Source organism: Chenopodium album, chromosome 15 (assembly GCF_948465745.1).
Source record: "Chenopodium album chromosome 15, dcCheAlbu1.1, whole genome shotgun sequence".
Lineage (NCBI taxonomy): Eukaryota > Viridiplantae > Streptophyta > Magnoliopsida > Caryophyllales > Amaranthaceae > Chenopodium > Chenopodium album.
In genome coordinates, this window is record NC_137848.1 from 8,996,304 (window position 1) to 9,018,290 (window position 21,987).

Below are 21,987 nucleotides of genomic sequence, written 5' to 3' on the forward strand. Positions count from 1 at the left end.
ATAAGATGAAACACTCACTAAGTCACCACAACTTTAATAAGACGGGTCACCCAACATAAAGACATACACAATCATTGAAGAACAACAATTTTTAAAACCAACTGCCATTATTAAAGAGTAACAGAGCTTGACGGATAGAGCAACTGATTATGTCTTAATACTATTTTTTATTAATTTACAATCTTCTATACAGTATTATAAAAGTTTCTAATCATAATTGACAAGGTTTGAAAAAAAAAAAAACTGTAGTAGCTAGAAAAAAAATTGCCGAACTTCATGAGAAGTTTAGGCATAGAAAACAATGATGTATAAACGAATAAAAGGAATTTGATGCTAAGTTTATGATCAAGTACCTGTGTCTGTGTACCACTATATTTGAGGAAACAAAAAGGTACTCAATATAGTATTCACAGGACAACAGTCATTTTCATAACGGAAATAACATTAGTTAACACTGAAAGACTTGCAACAAAATTCCTTCTTACCTCTGGCATTTCATAAGAATAGTTTAATAGGTTAGAATATAATTAAGATGTCATAAATTCATATCATAATCCCATTAATTAGACTATTCACTATATATTAATTAGCAGCGCCAACCCAAGTGACAAAGACAAGGGGACACTTAAAAATATTTTGGTTCAATTATAGAACACCTAAACAAACTAACCCATAAATCCACCTCCGGACATATTTGGCTGGGTCCCCTGCGACGGTACTTGTCCCTGGGGAACCAACTGAGGTCGACCGGGACCTTGCATATAACCTTGACCCATTCCAGCACCAACCATTTGCTGCGGTTGAGATTGTTGTTGTAGCTGCTGAAGTTGTTGCTGCTGTTGTAACTGAGGTATTTGTTGCTGTTGCTGAAGCTGTGGAATTTGTTGTTGTTGCTGAAGCTGTGGAATTTGCTGTTGTTGAAGTTGCGGGATTTGCTGTTGTTGCTGCAGATGTTGCATGTTTTGTTGCTGTGGTAAATGTTGAAGCTGTGATTGCTGCATCTGGGGAAGCTGCTGCTGTTGTTGTAGCTGTTGCATAGTTTGTTGCTGTTGCATATGTTGAAGTTGTTGAGGCTGCAGCTGAGAGTGTGGTTGCTGCTGCTGTTGTTGTTGAGATTGCTGCTGCTGCATCTGCTGATTTTGCTGTTGCATCTGCTGATTTTGCTGCTGCTGGTGCTGCAACTGCTGATTTTGTTGCTGCTGATGCTGCAACTGCTGCTGCTGACTTGGTATTTGAGGTTTAAAAATCACCATATCCTAATTTACACAGTGGTTTAAAAAAAAGAAAAAGAAAAAAGGCACAAAGCTTGTTAGGAAAATAATTTGAGGACTATTCAGTTCTGTTGCAAAGCTAACAACCAACCATACAAGGCAAAATTAAAAATAACCATGCAAGTTGCATAAGAAAACTCAGTATAATTGTCCCAAAACATTCAAATGTTTGTTTTTTTTTTTTTTTTTTTTTTTTTTTTTTGAAAGCCATATAAAAATGGGGTTATATTATTAGATCATTAGAAGCAACATTCATACTATTTTCCAGAATATCATTCACCCAAATTTGTTGACTGATTTTCTACGGTTACCCGTACATTTAACAAAGACCACTTTACATTAATACTTTGACCGGCACATGGTTTTGGGCAATTTAATTGACTTAAATAAAATAAGAGATAAGTGGGATAGTTGGAGTATTAAAAAATTGTAAAAGAAGATAGTGGGGTTAATAGTATATTGAAAAGCAATGAATGTGAGGAAAGAAATAATAACAATAAAAAAATAGTAGTGGGTTTGGGTGAAGGCCATGAAAGGATAACGATATAATATTAAAATAGCTTTTCGCCAAAAAAAAAAAAAAAAAAGAAAAAAGAAGTGTTAACACTAATTAAAACAAAGCCGCATTTGGTAAGTGTAACACTTATTAAAACATGGAGGGACCGAGGGAGTATAACATTAGAAAACCTGTTATAGTAAGCTGCTAAATCTAGAGACACTGAAGTTGGGCGCAAATTTTGCCTTTGATCGGATTGTGTTGAATGTGGAGTGTGGACGATTGAATGGATTGATACATATAGTGGAATCACAATTGGGGGTTCTAATCTCTAATTTTAAGCGAGAGAAGCAAAGTCACACAGGTATATCAACTTTTTTATAGATTAATATCTATTATGTACATGAGATCCTAAAAGTGTGTTTTGTAATTCCACTAAAAATAGAATTCATACAAAACCCAACACTAATCAAATAAGGGTTAGTTGAATTTCCTGAATTCTATGACATGAGAATCATCATCTACTGCCTTGTCATATATACTATTCAACAAGTTGTCGGTCAATATCCTCATGAGGCTGCCAGTTAATCTTCGTGATAAACAAGTTTAAGTTTTGTTTATCACGGAGTAAAACCGCCACCTCAGATAGTGTTATTAAGCAAAACTGCTGCTTCAAGTAGCGGTTTTAAGCAAAACCACCACCTCAAGTAGCAGTTTACCCATTTCACCGCAAAAATTACACTTTTGTCCCCATGAAACAAGTTTGTTTCACAGCGATAAACTTATATTTTCTCATATCCCTCATTTTGTATCTGAAGGCAACCAACCATGTCTCTCCATTCTGTGGTAAATTGGTAGCACTAAGAGGTTGAAACGCTAAATCAATTACTAGTTCTTCATCAATTCCCTAAAATTTTGAAGGTGCCAGAATTTTTTGGCTTTTTATGATAGATCACCAATTCACCCAGTTCGCTTCCCTGGGCAGCAAAGGGATTTTCCAACTACCTTACACCACTTATGAAGGACGTTGGGAAGCCTGGAATGATAAGTCTCTTTTCTATATTAGTTCTAATAAATGACGAATGTCTTAGATGAAAACATTTTTTTTTTTTTTTTTGTGTAAGCTGGAAAATACAAGATCATTTAATGTTGCTAATTTACAATTATGCCATTAGTGACATGAATTAATTACCTTTAGATGATTATCATCCAACAATCAAGATGTATTGTGAGATAAATATTTGCTCATATATAAGTGTGTGCACCTACACTTATGACATGACTTCACTAACACAAAAATCCTTATAAATTATAATAGTTGATCATCGTCACATTCACCTTATTTCCCAATTAAGAACATTTTGGTTAACACGACTACACAAGAATAAAACATAAGTATGGTAATAAAAGTTTCCTGGGACCCTTGTTTACATGATACCTTCTCCATCCTCTAATAGTAAACCTCATTTCTTTAGGGCACAATTAGGAAGGGTAATCTTATTGTAAAGAGAGGGAAAACAAGTGAATGCAGATAGTGGCTAATTTGATGTTGAGGAGGAAAAAAAAGAGGATGATAAATTAATGGGTAAATTTTTTTAGAGGGAAAAGGTAAATGGTATTAAAGATAATGGGTGAAGTTGAACTGAGAAGATTTGTGACTAAAAGTAGTGGAACCAGCCCCAAAAAAGAGATTAACTACGCTATTTGAGGGAATCCCCAATTCCCACTACACAAATTTTAAAAATGGGTACACTATTAAAGAATGGAGGGAGTATTTTGCAGATAGACGGAACAAAAAGGAACTAATGAAGCCAATCAATCTCTGCCGAACACACTTTGAATGATCATTCAAGCAAATTGCTGATATTAAACTTTTGAAATGAACTTATAAATAAGCAAATAAAGTACAGAGCAAAAATAAAATATCTTACCCCAGGAAAAAGCATTCCTATTAAGCGGCAGGCTTTATCAGAAACGGACAGCAGCAGCGTCTGTGTAGGCAGCTGGATAACTGCACACTGAAAGTTCATACACGAGCAAAAAAAATAAAAAAAGTAATCTTCAATCTAACTGTAGCAGCATAAACAAAAGCATCTAAAACATCAGAAGTTTATTGCTTCCCTTAGACGTACAGGAAGAGAACAACATGTGACTCACAAGAAGCATCCACATTCAAAAAGTTCAATAATAAACACATCAGTAAATTATGCACTTGCCTCAATGTTCACAAAATCACATCAATAAATAACACCTTCAGGAATGAAACTTCAACAAATCTAAAGACTCAATTTACTTCCAGATCAGCAGGCATCAATTATACAGTAAATTCAATTCCCCTTTATTCAACAGCATATTAAATCTTTTTTTTTCCATCTCCCCCCCCCCCCCCCCCTCCTCCTTTCTTCCCATCTTTTTCCTAATCAAGCTACAAATGTGCCAGAAACAAGAACTAAGATTAGGATACACAGGTATGACATCAGAAGTCACAAAGAACTATCCCACAACTCACAAGCTTCTTTTCTTGTAGCTGAGCAAGAAATCCATGCTGATTCATCGCCCTGAAAACAAGAAAATCTGCTTTGCCAACATATTGCCTGGAAGTGAAAAAGGACAAAACACAAGATATCAGATGACTAACATGAACATTCGTGCTGAACAGTTGAGCTCTCTAGTCCCTCAAAGAAACACATATGTGCATGTCAAGAGCATCAAAGATACAAGAAAAACAAACACCAATGTCAATATGGCAGTAAACCCGGAAGGAATGCGTTACTTGTTATTCATGTGATCTTGAGAAATAAGACGGACTATTTGCATAGTTGGCGGCCAGTTTGCTGCAAGTCTGTGCAAGAGTAACAAAAAGTTAGTAAGGCCAATAAATGGTATATTACCCACTTCCCATTTTTTTTTTGTGGATTTTGGTAGGAAGGAGACAAGGTGAGGTGTGAACAAAATGGATCCAACTAAGGTTTATTTGTGGGGAATGCAGATAGTGTCATTCATATTCCCCGCCAACTAGCGATAAAGACAAACAATACAAATAGAAATACATAAAATCTTAACAGAAAGTCAATAGCAACAGAACCTATAGTACTAAAGACAATGCCACCAGAGAGAAAAAAATAAAATAAAAAATAAAAAATAAAAAATAAAAATAAAAAAGGTACAGAAGAGGGCTTAAATATACAGCACCATATCTGCTCACTCATCCTCTTTCTCTTCCTCCACGTCTTTAACACATTACTCCTTTCCTGTTCTCTCATACATTTCTGGTTCTCAATTTCACTGATTCATTTATTTCACTCATTCTTTTTTCTGCTCTTTTATTCCTCCTATGTAATCCTGATTCTCTCTGCTCAATCTTCTTCCTGCCAAGATTTTCACTCACTTGTATGATATCTGTTCTTATAAATTCTGAACCAGTATTATAAGAATCCTTACATTTCAAACTTTCTCAGACAAGAATACAGTGCGGCTTCAATGTTTCCTAGTGACAGTAAAAAAAAAAATTATGTTCTCTGCGACTCTGCTGAAAATAATCAAACAATATACTCAGTAATTAAGAATACAGTAGTGCATTAAAGTAACTTTTAAGGTTCCTCATTACAATTCTCGCTGCTCATTGATTATTTGTTCCTATTAGGAGTCTAATTTAATGTTTTCCGCTATCATGATTAGCGTTTCCTGGCGTATTATTGCAACTTTAAGAGACTCCTCACTAAATTTTAGTTCAGAGACAAATCACTAATTAGATTGTGAGTAGTTGTTGAAGGTGTATGCCTCTATCCACATGCCACAACCTTACTGCTCCCTGCACTTTTGAGCAACAATCCACAAGCTTGTCAAGCATACATTCTAAATTTCTAGTGCACCACTTTTGCACAAAAAGAATCACCGTCAAAAAGAATAAAAACCCATCATAAAGCAGAGTGGCATAACTCAGCTAAGCATCAACATCTACTTACTAAATATCCAAGAATTTGAACTCAGAATAGCTGCAAAACACAGCTAAGCAGCTACATAAACTTTAATAATGTAGCAATATTCAAGGGAGCTTCAAGCACATAAATGAGCAGCCAAGACAAACAAAGATTATTAACACAAGGAAACAGATATACTTACGTCTCTGAGGCTGATGCATTCCTGTACCCCTGCATAAAGAATAACAATTATATTAAAAAAACTTCCAGGTGTTATTTATACTTTATCTAATAAATAAAGTAAACAACATTATTGATCTTAATTAAGAACTAATAAACTTAAAATACATATTTTAAAAAGTACCTCTAATCTAGTAATAAATACAGGTTGTCCCTGTCTCTGTCCGGACAAGTTTCCCTGTAATTGTCAGTAACAAAATTCAGAAATAATACTACCATGCACAGAGAGAGAGACAGAGAGGGCTCATCTCCTCAAAGACAGCAAGACACTGATTGAAATTTACACACAAATAATATTAAGAAATTGAACAAAGAAGCCTCTCAGTATGAATTCCACTGAGCTGCTGAGGTATCAAGGGGTTCATATGTACAAATATTTACACTTAACTACCCAGTGCCTATTGGATATTATCAAGCTTATGCTTAACTGGCCTAAAACTCTAAAAGAATATTTCAAGCACAAATGTCCAAGAATAAACTTGACCATAAGGCATAAGCCACTACAAATTCTTCTGTTTCCCTAAAGCAATACTAAACATGTTCTCATGGTCTTAAAAAACATTGACCTAAAAAGAAAAAAAAATAAAAAAATCAACTTTTAAAAGTGCTTCTGGCTTTCATATGGCTAAAAAGTAAAATTTTGAGAACCTCATTTCTCCATTGACACTGTGAATATGTTCAAACACCCCAGATATGTAATAATATGAAGATTTACGATAAATGAGAGGCCACCAAGAGATAATTCGTACAACAAACTAGAACCAATAAATCCATATATAGGTGCAACGTAGCATTGTAAGCTATAGTCTGAAGCCCTTCCTGCTAGAGCCCCCCTCACACACACACACACACACACACACACAAACACACACACACACACACACACAAATAAAAGAATATATAAAAAATAAATAAAAAACCAGCACTCATCTATATTCACAAAGAAAGTAAGCACACTGATATTTACCTCCCAAACTTTAACATATTTGGATTGTGAAGACTGTAAAGAAGCCGTAGCTTGTTGAGACATCGGCATATTAGCTGCTGAATTGTTAACTCCAATAGATTGCATTCCTGGCTGTACCTGCTGAGGCATTCCTGGAGTTGGCATCATAGAGCCAGTACCGGATGGTGCACCAGTTGAACCAAGATTCGACATCATATTTGGATTCATATTAGTCCCACTCTGTGTCATAGCTGAAACATTTCCCTGACCAATCCCAGATACAGGTTGACCCATCGTATTAGTTACATTCCCTTGGAGATTAGTCAATGGCTGAGAAATGCCTAGGTTAGAATTTCCTGAGACATTTGAAGTTGCAGTAGAAAATGAACCGAGGGCTGAGTTCTGTAAAGGCTGAGAAGCTCCTGCAATGCTTCCCGACCCAGTTACAGTAGAGATGCCGGACTGTCCAGAAGACAATACAGTTTGAGAAGGCGGCACATTCGATGTCATACCATTAGATATCATGTTTGACATGTGCATACCAATAGTATTCCCACCCATTGAAGGCAACCCTAGAGAAGTTCCTCCAGCAAGGGCTACTCGTGCTTGAGAGATATTGTTTAGTATGGCACCCACAGGACGCACGGGCTGAGAAATGCTACTGCTAATAATTGGCTTCAGATCTGGAACATTTTCATTGGTTGTAGTCGGCTCCTGTGACACAGAAGGAGGTGAAGATGCCTGTAAGCTAGGAACACTTTGTGCAGCAGCACGAGGAATGGAAGGCATATGAGGTATAGCACGTCCTGATGCCATGGATGTCACTGTACTTGGCTCCTGAAATAGCATTAATGATAACAAGTTCAGTAACAAAATTAAAAACAAATAAATAAATAAATAAAACAGTTGACAAGTCAGACACATAAGGCAGAATACAGAAGGCTTACGATTTTGACAGTTGCTTGCGGAACGTTTCCCGCAGACACGGATGGTCTATTCATGATATATCCATTCACTGAAATAAAATTAAATTTAATGTTTTAGTAAATGGATAACAGAAATGTAACAGCACAAGATCTATGATAACATTAGCATATCAAGTTATCAGCCATCAAGTCCCCACAATCACAATATTTCCCTAAATTTGCAATAATAAGATGAGTGACAAATTCCCCAAAATTTGCAATAGGAGGCATCCCAAGATCCTAATATTCCATTCGGTAAACAAATGCAGGATCTCGTTGATAACCTACTAGAATTGGTCAAGCAAGAAATGATGCATCACGTAGCTTGCAGTTGAAAAGAGAGGGCCTGCAAATTTTGAATATTATTTCTTATCTTCTTAATCAAAATCTTTTTCTCCAAGTGAAAGCAAATTGATAAAATTAGCCTCCAGTTATGTAATTAATGACTAAGTTTTACTTGGCGTGTAAAAACATAGCACGGCAGATATTGATTATAACATAAAAGCAAATCTGCCAAATCAATATTTGTAGATGCACAATTTCAATTTTCAAACAGAAACTTCATGTCAAGGACAATTAAGAAAACCCATATCAGATTATCAGCATCCGAGTTTGAATCATTACATCATCCTCAATCCCTCATGAGAGGATGGCTGTATCACCGTCAAACACTCAACCAGACTTAAAAGTATCCATAATTGCAACATCTACAAAGCACAATGGAACCATCCTCCAACCCTTAACTACCCAACAGTTCTTCATCCTGCTTTCCTCCTCTTCTTGGCATAAGCTAGAACAGCTTGCAAAATCGTACTTCCTTTCCTAAACGCATCCTTTGCTAGAATCTTCGCCTTATCTGATGCCTAACCCTCTAAAAATATTCCTTGCGAGGACTTTGTATTCTAATTTCTAAATCCAATCAGCTAGGAAAGCTAATGAAAATTCTATTAAAAAAGGCTAACAAAATATATAAATAAATAAATTCTAGGTATGGAGAAAAATCATTTCTTTTTTATGTCATCATCTAAAACTTTCTAGGTATTACATTGAAAAAAAAAAAACAAGTGAGTTCTAGGTAGCGCCTATTCATGTCATCATGTACCTAGAGCTTTAAATGAGTACCAAGAACAAAATTTAAGCGAGTTAAAGGAGTTGTGAAAACGCTTAGTTGACTGGAAAAAAAAAAAAAAAAAAAAAAACAAACAAACAAACAAATAATCTCCGAAAACCTCCTCTATCATTCATACATATCATAGAAATATACAGAAAAAAAATGGTGAGAAACAGAAGCAGTAAAAGTGGTTGGTGATGCCATGTGAAGGAACATTGGAAGTCTGAAGGGATGCTTTTCAGCGAAAGAGTGGTGATTATGCTTTTGGAAAGGAAGTGAAAAGTAATGAATTTCATGAAAAAATATTCTTTCCTTCCCAATATCAATATAAGCAAATAAGATGAACTTACATCAAAGATAAAATTGTAACTACATCTGCTTTCAATTTTTTTTCTACCATTTTCCATTTAAGGCTGCTTTTTTTTTCCTTCTACGCACTTAACTTTATTCCATTTTCGGTAAACTATCTTTACCATCATACCCCTCTTGCCCCAAATTAATTACACCTTTCCACACATTCTCTCTCTTACTCTTATCTTATACCCACCACCTTTCCACACACACAAACACACTCTTGGCTTATCTTATATTCACACTCATTTTTGCACCCTCAGTCTAACTTTTTCTTACACTCACTTGTTTTTTTTTTTTTTTTAAATATTTTCTTAAACTTCGTATATAAAGTAAAGTGAGGCAAACAAAAAAAAAACACAAAAGTAATACATTTAATCAAACACCAAGTTATTTTTCTAGAAAGAATTTTAGGGATTACGTTCAGGTTTCATTGCAAAAATCATACAAGTTTCGGGTGCCAATCTTTTCCAACTAAAAGTTAAAGGGCTCAATCGCACACTTGGTGAAAGTCTGGGGGGATCACCACTTTGTTGGATGCTATATCAATTAGTAATGGTTAGCAACTTAACAATTCAAGGACCTAGCCTGCCAACAAATTTCATTTAACCACCTGGTGGCACAGAAGGAGGGGCTGAGCCAGGAGGTGAGGTTGTGGCAGGATTTTGACTTTGAGCCAATCCCGACCGACTTAAAGCAGCAAGAGCCTCCATGAAGCTATCTGAAATCTGAACAGAGTAGTGAGGTTGTTTAACATCAACAGCTGGATCAGCTGCCATCTGGTTACGCTTACCCTACGACAACACATCAATTTTCATGTTAATTGAAAATGCAATTGTAAAGTTTTATTTTAACTGCACATTCAGCAGAAAAACTTAAATAAGAATAGGAAAACTACATTTAGGAGTTTAGGACCAAGCGGGAGAATTTAAACAATCTGATCAAAAAATGAGAAGCTACTGGTCTTTCTTATTCACACAAATTTATATAAATACCAATTTGCATACAAACAAAATAGGGGCTAATAGCCTAATACTAACAAAAACAAAATCTAGTATCTTGTTACTTTTCTCAAACGTTTCTGTTGTATCATGATTAGACAAAAGGCATGCCAAGCTGCAGCAATCTGCTTAGTTTGTGGAGCTTGACAGTGGTTCAGCTAAAAACATACTCACTTTCTTGTTTTTTTCAGTGGGCACGAGCGACATCAAAAGGATGAACAAGTTCAGTCCTGTGACAGATACACAGTGATGTTTGGCACAATTCCCCAGTTAGCCAGAATTTCTAGCAGCTAGATGGGAAAAATTAGTACGAAGGTACAAGAAGTCAGGGCGTGAAGGGAAAAAGTTGGTTTCCCAGCACCAAATTTAGATAGATGTGAAGCAATTTAAAAGAAAGCAAGGTGGTATTGAAGGGAAAGGCTTCTTTATAAAGTTCCATTTTGCTTTCATCAAACTGATGACATTTCTGAAGGCCCCTTTCCAGTCATGCTTGTTAGGCACTAAGGCATGTCAGTCAACAAAACCTAGAAATGGTTGCTTCCTTTCCAATCCTTTTCCCCAAAACCGAACTTTTAGAAGTTCTCTTTCTCCTTTAACCATCTCAGATCAACAAAACCTGACATGTCTTGCAGTCCTACGAAATAGTATCCTGTTTGTCAACATCACATGTTACCATTAGCTCTAAAAATTAAACCAAAGTCCCTGACATACTCAACCACTTTGAAATTTCAGGGTTTCTAATTTTCTGACGCAGTTGCAATCAACACCAATTTTGCAGGCAATGAGGATGGTTTGCAGCTGTCATAACCTAATACCATAATCTGATAAGCTCAAAAACCTTTACAAGTCTCAATACAATGAGTCAATGATACAATTGAGGTTTGATACACCGCTTCAACCTTTTGACAAGTTCTTACTTTCTGGACAAATTTAAAAAGTATCCCCCCCCCCCGGCGGCAATGCGGATGGTTAAGCCCTCCTTACAAATAATAGAAATGGCAAACATTAGTCAAGAAAAGTATAACAACGCAAGGCAGATTTTAAACAAAGGAAAAGTATCCACCCCCCCCCCCCCAACACACACACACACAAATATCTACGCACTAGAGCCCTCCTTACAAGTAAGAAAGTAACTGAAATGGCAAACATAAGTCATGAAAAGAATTATGCAAATGCAAAATCTAGACAAAGACAAAAGTATCCTTCACTGTAATTGAGCTACAGAAAAAGTGTTGCTTACTGCGTTATATAATGCTTTAAGCTTAGGTAGCGGTTTTGGACAAATCACAGACAACGAGACAGAACACTGCATGCAGAAACCAAGGTCAGGCTGCTACATGTAAAAAGAAAAACAAAAGTTTAAATTCATATAAAGAAATGCAGCTAAATCCCAGTACCAGACCAAACCATTTAGACACAGTCTCAGCATCATATAAAAGATTCTCGGCTTGAGCTTCACCACTTTCACCCTGCTCAGGATTTTCAATTGCTGGTCGATATACTGGTGTTGGCAAGGAATAAGGGTTACTAGCAGAAACAAGAACACAATGTCTTTTTCCATCCAAATTCTGTTCAGCCCGATATCCATTTTGAGGGATAGCAAACATCTAACAAGCAAACAAACAAGTCAGCATCTAGCAGGCCTCTCTCTAGAGATAAATGCCAATCAACAGAACATATCTTTGTATAAGACATAATTTGGCATTACTTTAATGAAAGGTACAAGGAAATGCAACAAATAAAGAAGGTTGTTTATGATTTCAATAGATAGAATAACAATTCCTCCATCAATCTCATAATTTAACAAGGTTAGTAAGGAAGAAGATTGACCTGTACATAAAGGGTAGGTTAGGGAGAAAGGGGAGGGGGGTAAACAGCTCAAGAAGGTAACCAGGTAATCTTTATGTAATTTATGCTAAGTATACAGACAAGGAAGAAAAAAAGCCTCAATAGTCAATAGGAGCACGTTCCAGCAAAAATCAACCTTTTGGATAATATTTCCTTCGTTTTCTTTTAAATTACTCACTTTCCTATTTTGGATTTTTTTTAATTTACTCACAACATACTATTTTATAATTGTCACTTTCATACCTTAATTTTTTCTCTCCTAAATTTAAATACAATCCTTGGTTTCCGTGAAAGGAGAAGTGTGTACATTTAAAAAAATAACAAATTAAAAAAAAAAAAAAAGGAGAGAGAGAGAGAGGGGGGGGGGGGTGCCAAAAAAAAAAAACATAGCAGGAGCCAGATCTTTATAAATTTAAATATGAATCTTAGATTTTAAGTAAGGCCACAAAATAGGCAAGGGACATTTACACAATACAAAATAGAAGCCAATGACTCCCAAACATAAGCAGGATCAGTACAAAATACTGTTTTCATTAGCTAGCTAACAAGTCACAGTATCTTACATAATTATTCTTTACAAGTTGCTTATCCACCTAAATTTTCCACAATGATATCAGCAAAGTATATTTCAGCAATTTTCAACCAAAGAAAGGTTGGGATGAATCAAATTATGGTAAGCAACATGCATCAGGCCTCCTTTATAACCCAAGAGCAGAAGAAAAAACTACCGAGGCAAAACATTGACTTGGATGTAGCAGCAAATAAAACAAAACCAGAACAAGAAGCATAAATACTAACTTAAGAGAAAGTAAAGATATAGCAATAGCAACAACTAAAATGCATGAAATTGAACCATGAGCACTTAGAAAATCAAAATCCAGACCATTAAAGCCTCGGCAAGGCCTTCAGCAGTTGCAACGTCGTTCCATCCGCCGCCACAAAATGTTATGGAAGACAACCAGCTTAAAAAATTAACCATGTCTCTTGTCCAACCACTTCTTTGGACCAAGGCACCTGTTGAAAATTTTCAAATACCAATTTCATCTTTGAATGAAAAAATCTAATTTAATTGAGACATCAAAATCAATCTGAAATATGTGACCACAAATAACTTTATACACTGCACCACAAGAGAGAAAATAAGGCCTGCATAGATTACAGGAGTTAATAACTAACACATCAACACCTTAAAAGCAACAAGATAATAGTAACCCTGGCCCCGTGAAGTAAAGTCATGTGAAACCTACATATTCAAGCATCAAATTTTTTTTAAGAGTGTCTTTAACTCTCTAAGTGTTTTTTCTTACTGTTTCTTTTTCTCTCTGCTCTCCTTTTTACACAATTGGTTTAAAATTATTTTATGTCACATAAATTGAGTTTTGTTGTGGGAAAGGGTGATTGAACAAAGGTTGAGGGCATGCACAAGCATTTCAGATAACCAATTTGGTTTTATGCCTGGGAGATCTACTATGGAGGCAATCCATTTGATAAGACAAATGATGGAGTTTTATAGGGTAAAGAAGAAAGATCTTCATATGGTCTTTATTGATTTAGAGAAGGCATATGACAAGGTGCCAAGAGAGATACTTTGGTGGGCAATGTTGAAGAAAGGTATCCCACGAAGGTATGTAGACCTAGTTAAGGATATGTATCGGGATGTGTCAACAAATGTGAGGACATGCGGAGGGTTGACAAAAGATTTCCCTATTACAATCGGATTGCATCAAGGGTCTGCATTAAGCCCTTTTCTTTTTGCAACGGTTCTAGATGAAGTAACTAGACCAATTCAAGATGAGGTTCCATGGTGTATGTTGTTCGCAGATGATATCGTTTTGGTGGATGAGACTAAGGATGGGGTTAATGTCAAGTTGGAGCAATGGAGGCAAAGGTTGGAATCTAGAGGGTTTAAGCTAAGTCGGAGTAAGACTGAATATTTGGTATGTCGTTTTGGCACTCAGAGGGGGACAAGCAATGAAGTGGTGAGTTTGGATGGAAAGGATTTGACCATGAGTGAATGTTTTAAGTACCTAGGGTCGATCATCCAGAAGAATGGTGACATTGATCAAGACGTGACCCACAGGATTAAGTCAGGGTGGCTTAAATGGAGAGCGGCCACGGGAGTGTTATGCGACCGCAGCATTCCCTTAAAGTTGAAGGGAAAATTCTACAGGACTGCCATAAGACCAGTGTTGCTCTATGGTACAGAATGTTGGGCTTCTAAGAAAGAGCATATTAAAAAGATGGAGGTTACGGAAATGCGCATGTTAAGGTGGATGTGTGGAAACACTTTAAGAGATAGAATCAGAAATGAGGTTATTCGCAAGAAAGTAGGTGTGGCGGGCATTGTAGATAAATTAAGGGAAAATCGTCTGCGTTGGTTTGGACATGTAAGACGGAGACCCGAGGGTGCACCGGTGCGAAGAGTGGAAGAGTGGGACCATGGAGGGATTAAACGAGGAAGAGGGAGACCAAAGATGACTTGGTTGGAAGGAGTGAGGAAGGATATGAAGTGCATGGATTTACGTGAGGATGAAGTTTTGGATCGTAAGGGATGGAGGAGAAAGATTTATGTTGATGACTACACGGAATAATCAAATTTGGTTCATGTTAGCCGACCCCACTTTTGGGATTAAGGCTTTGATTGATTGATTGATTGAAATTGAGTTTTGTTGGAGGATAATTATGAAGCAACTAACAGAAGACTCAAAAAGTCAAAAACGTAACAAGTGTCTTATGGGCTATACATTTTATTAGAAATACAGAATAATGATCCTCTTCCTAGCAAACAGAAGGCAGTGAGAAAAAGAAAAGACTAATATGACCAAAAAATAGCCCAAATGAAACAAAGCCAGACACTCAATTACCCATTACTGTAAGGCAACAGCAAGTGCACAATAAACTGACTACTCTTTAGAAATTGTGAACAAGTAATTAGTACAACATTGTCTGCCAAGATTTTTGTATGATTTGACCTGCTGTATAGCAATAGAGATATATATAAACATCAAAAAATTACAGCATACACCTATCTTGAAAAATAAAAGAATGATGGAGAAAATAACTTTCAACATCAATTATTTAACAATTTCATAAAATGCAAAAGACGGCAGGATTTTAGTGATAAGTGTGAAGATTTCTTTCTTAGCAAATGGGTCACAATACATCAAAAAGATATAAAATGAAGTTTGACATCGATTTATCTACCTTATGCTAGTGCATAGAAAAAGCTATTACTCCCAATGTCGCTGATTATCTATTACACTTTCCTTTTTCAACTATCTCAGATGAATTTTACACTTCGTATATCGGGAAAGGCCAAACTATTATTTTAATACATCTCTCTTTTCACCAGCAAGGTTAGGACCTTACTCTCTCTCACATTTAATGAGGAATACCAGCACATCTACTTTTTCAAGAAAATAATACCCACTATCTTCTTCAATCTATTTTCTAACACAAAAAGCGACTGATAGTCAAACAACAGCGTGCCAATACTAATTTGGCATGACCGCATGAGTATCAAAACTATTAAAGCAAATTTCAAAACTACAACCTAGCGGATACAGTAAATTCTCCTTAAGATTAAGATACTAATTTATTTAAAATTTGTTTCCTAAATGGTTAAATTTACCCTCTTCCTCTTTTCAATCACCAAACTCCCTAAGAATACTCCAAAATTGCTTTTGAGAAGTAAAGATTCACTTTGCATTAGCCAACAAAATTCTTGTATTTCTATACTTTCATTTGTGCATGTCACTTCCAAATTACATCAATAATTCAATCCCATTAATTTTGTGATTGATCTCTTTGAAAAAAAAAAAGTTGCACTCTCTTTGGTAGTTTGGTGTTACAACAACAATACTAAAGCCTTAATCCCAAAAAGATAAGAGTTACTAATTTACTACTGTAAGTCAGTAATACTTCCTTTTTTTTTCTTTTAGTTCTATGATTTATCTTTGGCGGTTTCGCCTCTTTATTTAAGGTAGTTCTAAAATTACAAATAAACCATGTGATTAGCCAAATAGTATGGGAGAGAAAATAGCTTATAACAAACCAATAAGGTGTTACAGCAATCAAAAAGGGTGCTGTTCTCATATACAACATTTTAACATAAACACTATACAAAAAATTTGGTATTACTTAATGTTGATGTTATACCGATATAACTGGATGGGATGGATGTACAGAGAAAAAAGGATTTTAATGAGGATTGGAAAATGCAAAATGATCCTTTCTTCACAAAGGCAAATATGGCGCAATTATAGAGAGAAGAAAAATAAAATAATAAGAAACGAGAGAGAATATACAGAATAGTAAAAAAAATAAATAAAAAAAACTCAAAATTTTAGGTAGGTTGTAGAAGTTAACATTTGTTATGGAGAAGCAAAAACATGAAGGCATAATCCAAGCATATGATTTATAGATAATGGACTTAAGTAAGATTCTTGAACACCTACTGGAATAAGGTCCGTGCGTATTAAACACAACCAGGGCAAGCTCAAAAGTCGAACCAGAGACAATTGAAGTAGGCTTCTGTATCTTGCAAAGAAACAAAAACATAGACCCTAAAATTAGGAAGATAAGATAATGGTACAAAAGTTGAACCTGATACAAATTTGAAAAAGTAGAATGTATCATAATCAAAACTCCCAAAAAAAAAGTCGAAAAGGCACTATAACAGACTAGTTAGGTTAGTAAAAGAAGAGGCACAACAAATGTCAAATTTATTTCGTCGGTTTCGTCAACACAAAAAGTAAATGTACTACATCTCATTATATAATTTCATCAAAAAAAAGCTTAACCATCACTTCTAACTCCAACAGTCTGTCTACTACTGTCAGTCTTGAAAGTCAATATTATCTTTGTTTCTTTGAGAGAATGAATCAAAGATTTAATTATTACCCAAAAAAATAATAAATAAATAGAATAAGTTGAAAGGTAACTTTCAATGTATATTTGGAAATTTACAGTATCTACAATCTTCAAAAAAACACTTTCCTTGTTTCCTTAAGAATTTTAAGTACCTTAATAATAATAATAATAATAATAACAGCGCATCTTAGAATATTTAATCATCAATGGGAAAGCAAATTCAGGTTCAATTTTAGAATAAAACTGTTTTCTAGATCTCCAAGATATTGTTTTAGTCCACAAATTACACCCTGTACACTAAGCTGTGATTATCAATGAATTTCCTAAAAGAAGAAATTCTCCGTCATCAATAATCACTGGTGTAACAACACATCCAGCAAGCCGGACGAGGCCAACTATCAAAAACTAAAGCCCATTTGACATCAAAATACTTTAAAGAAACCAACTTCCCAAACCTTTTTATTCCACCAGACCTCAAGGAAACAAAAGGGAAGCATGCAACTCAGAAGTCAGCTAAAATTACAAAGTGCAATCAGAAAACCCCTCCTAAATGATTGACAAAATAAAAATTTGGCACATGCTTGAATGAAGAAGATAACAAAGGCCAAAATTAGAGTAATTTAAAAAAAATAATAATAAGTGTGAGAATGAGACAAATAATCAGAAAGCATAAGAAGGAAAAATAACAAACCTGAGTTGTCATATCATTTGAACAAAAAGACCTGCATATGAACCAAAATATATTACATTTTTTTCTAGCAATAACACACGCGAAATAATATAAGAAGAAAGAAGCTGGTTCACTGCAGTATTAGTGGGACAGTGAAGCTACACAATAACTCATGATTTCAAGCATAGCAAGGCAGCAAGCTACGCATTATCAATGCATGGTTTGTTGATTTAAGTCCGGCTACTTTCCAGATATAGGCTATAAAAACCCACAATACATATACATTCAATAGAGCACAAGCAAACAAAACCAGCTCAAGTTGAGAAGAGCAAAAGCTTGCACTAAATTAAAGAGTAGTTTCATCTCAGATAAAGCAACAGAATATACAGCCCAATATTGTAAGGGAGTAAATCTAATAACCCTCATCAACCTATCTACATCAAGCAGGGTGAAAACTGCAAATAGGTTGTTCAGGGGTGAGTAAAGTGGCCATTGTTTTGTTCTGTTATAGTAAAATTCAGCAGAGTTCTCTACTGCGATCATGTTCGTACTTAGATATCATGAGGGACCAAACCATGCTAATTATTGTATACAATCAGCAATTCAATTCACAAACTTTTCAAACACCAAAAATTAGATATTTCAAAATCAAGCACAAAACACCCATTCCTCATACAAGCTAAACAACATTATTTCATTCAATTAGGCTAAAAATACCATCAAAAATAGCCTTACTGCATAATCTAGTCTTCTTAATATCACTCAGTATCCACACAATTAACAATTTAGTAAAAATAACACAAAGTCACAAATCAAACCGTCCCAAAATCGCAATTCATCCAATTAGACATCATTAAATCAACCAATAATTACCATAAAATATCATCAAGATCATATTCAACAAATCGAAACCCAAATTACACAAAACAAAAAACGAATAAGAAAAATTCATTCATTCACAACAAAATTGCATTCAATTTGACCAGAAAATTAATCAAAAACAGCATTACTGCATAACTAACAAGAAAGGCAAGCCCTCTTCCCTCTTGTGAAAAACCCTTACCTTAGAGATGTATAAAATAACACAAATCAAACCGTTTCAAAAATTGCAACTCCTCCAATTCCATCATTTACTCAACCAATAATCACCATAGATATCAACATGATCATTTTTCAAAAAACCAAAAACCTAAATTACACTCAAACAGAAATAAAAATGATTTTAAAAAAAATTAATAAAAACAAGAAATTCCATTCAATTTGACCAAAAATAAAAAATCATCAAAAATAGCATAACTGCATGAACTAGTCTTCATAATTTCACTCGAAATCCAAACACAGTAAATAATTTAGTAAAACAACACAAATCAAACAGTTTAAAAATCCCGATACATCCAATTAATCATCATTTAATCAACTAATAATTACCACAAACGTCATCATGATCATTTTTTAAAAAATCAAAAACCTAATTTACACTCAAACAAAACTAAAAACGAATTTTTTTTTTTTTAAAAAAAAAAATCAATTAAACACAACAAAATTCCATTCAATTTGACAAAAAAATGATCAATAACAGCATAATCTGATTTCACTCAAAATCCAAACACAGTCAACAATTTAGTAAAACAACAAAAATCAAACAGTTTCAAAATCGCAATTCATCCAATTAACATAATTTAATCAACCAACAATTACCACAAACATCATCACGATCATTTTCAACAAAACAAAAACCTAATTACACTCAAACAAAACAAAAAAAAAAAAAAAAAACAGAAAAATTCAATCGAGCAACAACAAAGTGAAATAAAAAGCCCTAATTTAGCTAAAAACCTGATGATCTTATCAAGGTAATCGGAAACAATGGTTTTCCAATAAGGACCCATAGCCGCAGTCCCTTCAACAACGAGTATAAGCTGCTTGTCCGCCATTGAAATTCAGCTTAGAGCATGAAGATTTTGGCGGGGTTGAATTGAGGAGAGAGAAAATGATTCAATTGTTTTTTGGTTTGTTTAATTTGAGATGTTTCGTACAAGACCCAGGTTGGTTTCGCTTTATAACTTGCAACTTCAGTGGGATGTAGCTTAATACGAAGTTTCTAGTACTCGTAGACTCGTAGTATCTTGTTTTCATCATTGTGAAAGGTTGCGTGCGTTATGTCTGGGTGAGGCAGACTCAACCCAACACACCATGGACATGGTCCGTGCTCGGGGTATATTTGTCAATTAACCGGACTTATTCCCTCAAAAAAAAAAAAAAAAAAAAAAAATTAACCGGACTTAAACAATACATAGTATATTGGTAAACTATTACTAGAGAAGTCTCGGAAGCCTTATCAGATGTTATATTATCTTGTTTTGTTATCGAACCTAATCAGATGTTATTTTGTGTTAGACAGAATTCTTAGTTTCTTACTATATTTTTTTTTAACCCAATTTAGTCAAGTTTCAAGACTTATCAATCCTTATTTTATTTTATTTAAATTCATTAAACTAAGTGAATATAAGTTAAGGACAAAATGTTTATATAAATGCAATTTGATCCGACATCTTATGTACCGCACCTCCACTTTATTTGAATGTACAAATTTTTTTCCAAAATAAAATTTTAGTGTTTTTAGAATGTACAAATTTCTTTTCAAAATAAAATTTGAGTATTAGGGTGCGTTCTATTAACATGGGTAACCTTGATTAACCCTTATCACAATTTATCTGAACTTATTTTTCCTGAACTTATTTTATCAAAACTTATTAACCCTTATCTGAACTTATTAACCCTGAAATAAGTGGAAATAAGGTGAACATAATAGAGCCTTAGTTGAGTCGTGAGTGTATACACAATTAAGTTTTTATCACACTAAAAATTATTTGTTGAATACAAAAATCAAAATACCAACAATGAGCATATAAATTGTCTCGAACGTAAAAAGAAAAGTATGCTTAAAAAAAAAAAAAAAAGAATTCTCCTAAGAATCGAACCTTGAACCACTAGCAACAATGACAAGCACGTAACCATTGAGCTAAACAACAATGGAAGTATTGTAATGCACTGCAAAGTATATAACCATTTATACTAATTTGGGCCTCATTAGATTTTGGGCCTTATTAGATTTTGGTCCATGTGCAGCCGCTCGAGCTGCACTGCTTGTACATGATAAGGAGCGCCCCTGCTGACTGTGGATAGTATTGTGATTTGTGAGAAATAGTTTTTGAACCAATGTATACTCCGCATAAAGAGATAGTTTATGTTAATCCATGTTTATGTTGGGGAATTTGTGGTTAACAAGGGTGACAAAGAAAGCAAACAAAGTACAACGGAAAAATCTTCGAGGCGTGAACGGAATTACTTTCCCAAAAGTATAATTCCGACCCTATACTACAACCGAGTATCACGGAAATTTACTCAGGAGATACAATGAAGAACAATTGCAATCACAAGTAGGATGATTACAATACAATGCAAATAAGTGTATGTGATTTGTGATAATGCTAATTAGAGAACCTTTGCAAAACTAAGAAAATGGAGTCATATAAAAGTCACGAAGAAACTGACTTCTCCATTCTCTGCTCCTTTTATCATATGCTAACATTACATATATATAGAAGCAATTTAATCAAGCCAAAAGTCACAAAGTGACTGGCCAAAAGTTACAAAGTAACTGACCAAACACCCAAAACCCAGCAAATAGCTTATTAAGAAAATACGAAGTAACTGCCGCAAAACTGGCAGCAAGCCTTCGCAATTCTTCTCCGTTCTCGCGCCCGGTCGGGCGGTGGTGGCCCTGACCGGGCGGCAGACCTTTGTCCCAGATCTACCCTCGCGCCCGGTCGGGCGAGCACCACCCAGACCGGGCGGCAAATCGGGCAGCAGTACAGAGTACCGAGTTTTGTTTTCTCTTCACCGAGAGTACTTGCTTCTAATTACTTTGCTATACTTAATCAAAACACCTCACCTATATTAGCACCTTCACCTATTTTAACATTGATTAAGCAAAGCAAACATGAATAATTGTCTCATACTCTAAATTACTCAACAATTTATTATTTGGATGATTTACATAAACGTGGCTTTTAAAAACTTTTTTTTTTTTTACAATTTTGCATTGGAATAAAACTTATTTGCAAAAATGCAGTCCACGTAGGGTTGGAATTACGTTTGGTATAATTTACCACCTGTAAAAAACGAAAATTTTGCTTTTACTACCTCCATAGAAAAAGTTTTATTTTACCACCACATAAAAAATTAAAAGTTGGCTTTTACCACAAATCACCGCCAACTAACGGATTCAGTCCA

General features: G+C 34.9%; 1 protein-coding gene across 3 annotated transcripts; it reads right to left on the reverse strand.

Moving 5' to 3' along the window:
* Positions 1-463: 463 nt before the first annotated feature.
* Positions 464-19,731, reverse strand: LOC145582894 (mediator of RNA polymerase II transcription subunit 25-like). 3 transcript variants are annotated; one of them, XM_081639940.1, is made up of 15 exons: positions 19,528-19,731; positions 17,713-17,743; positions 16,607-16,682; positions 13,033-13,163; positions 11,699-11,908; positions 11,542-11,607; positions 9,914-10,094; positions 7,821-7,888; positions 6,895-7,710; positions 6,052-6,105; positions 5,890-5,918; positions 4,541-4,609; positions 4,277-4,361; positions 3,699-3,785; positions 464-1,256 (listed from the first exon to the last, which is right to left on the reverse strand). In XM_081639940.1, exons 1-15 carry the CDS (start codon positions 19,623-19,625, stop codon positions 666-668), a joined length of 2,592 nt encoding a protein of 863 aa, XP_081496066.1. In that variant the 5' UTR covers positions 19,626-19,731; the 3' UTR covers positions 464-665. The 3 variants fall into 3 exon arrangements, with proteins under 3 accessions (XP_081496066.1, XP_081496065.1, XP_081496067.1); XM_081639939.1 differs by having other exon boundaries at positions 16,607-16,688; XM_081639941.1 differs by lacking the exon at positions 16,607-16,682 and having other exon boundaries at positions 19,528-19,586.
* Positions 19,732-21,987: the final 2,256 nt, after the last annotated feature.

What these genes read in the sequence shown, in the direction of transcription:
- LOC145582894 (XM_081639939.1), bottom strand. Translation starts at nt 19,625, where the DNA reads ATGGCGGACAAGCAGCTTATACTCGTTGTTGAAGGGACTGCGGCTATG. An exon ending in TTAAAGCATTATATAACGCA is followed by an intron (nt 10,095 to 11,541) that starts GTAAGCAACACT and finishes GTGTTGTCGTAG; the next exon opens with GGTAAGCGTAACCAGATGGC. An exon ending in TATTTATTACTAGATTAGAG is followed by an intron (nt 5,919 to 6,051) that starts GTACTTTTTAAA and finishes TTCTTTATGCAG; the next exon opens with GGGTACAGGAATGCATCAGC.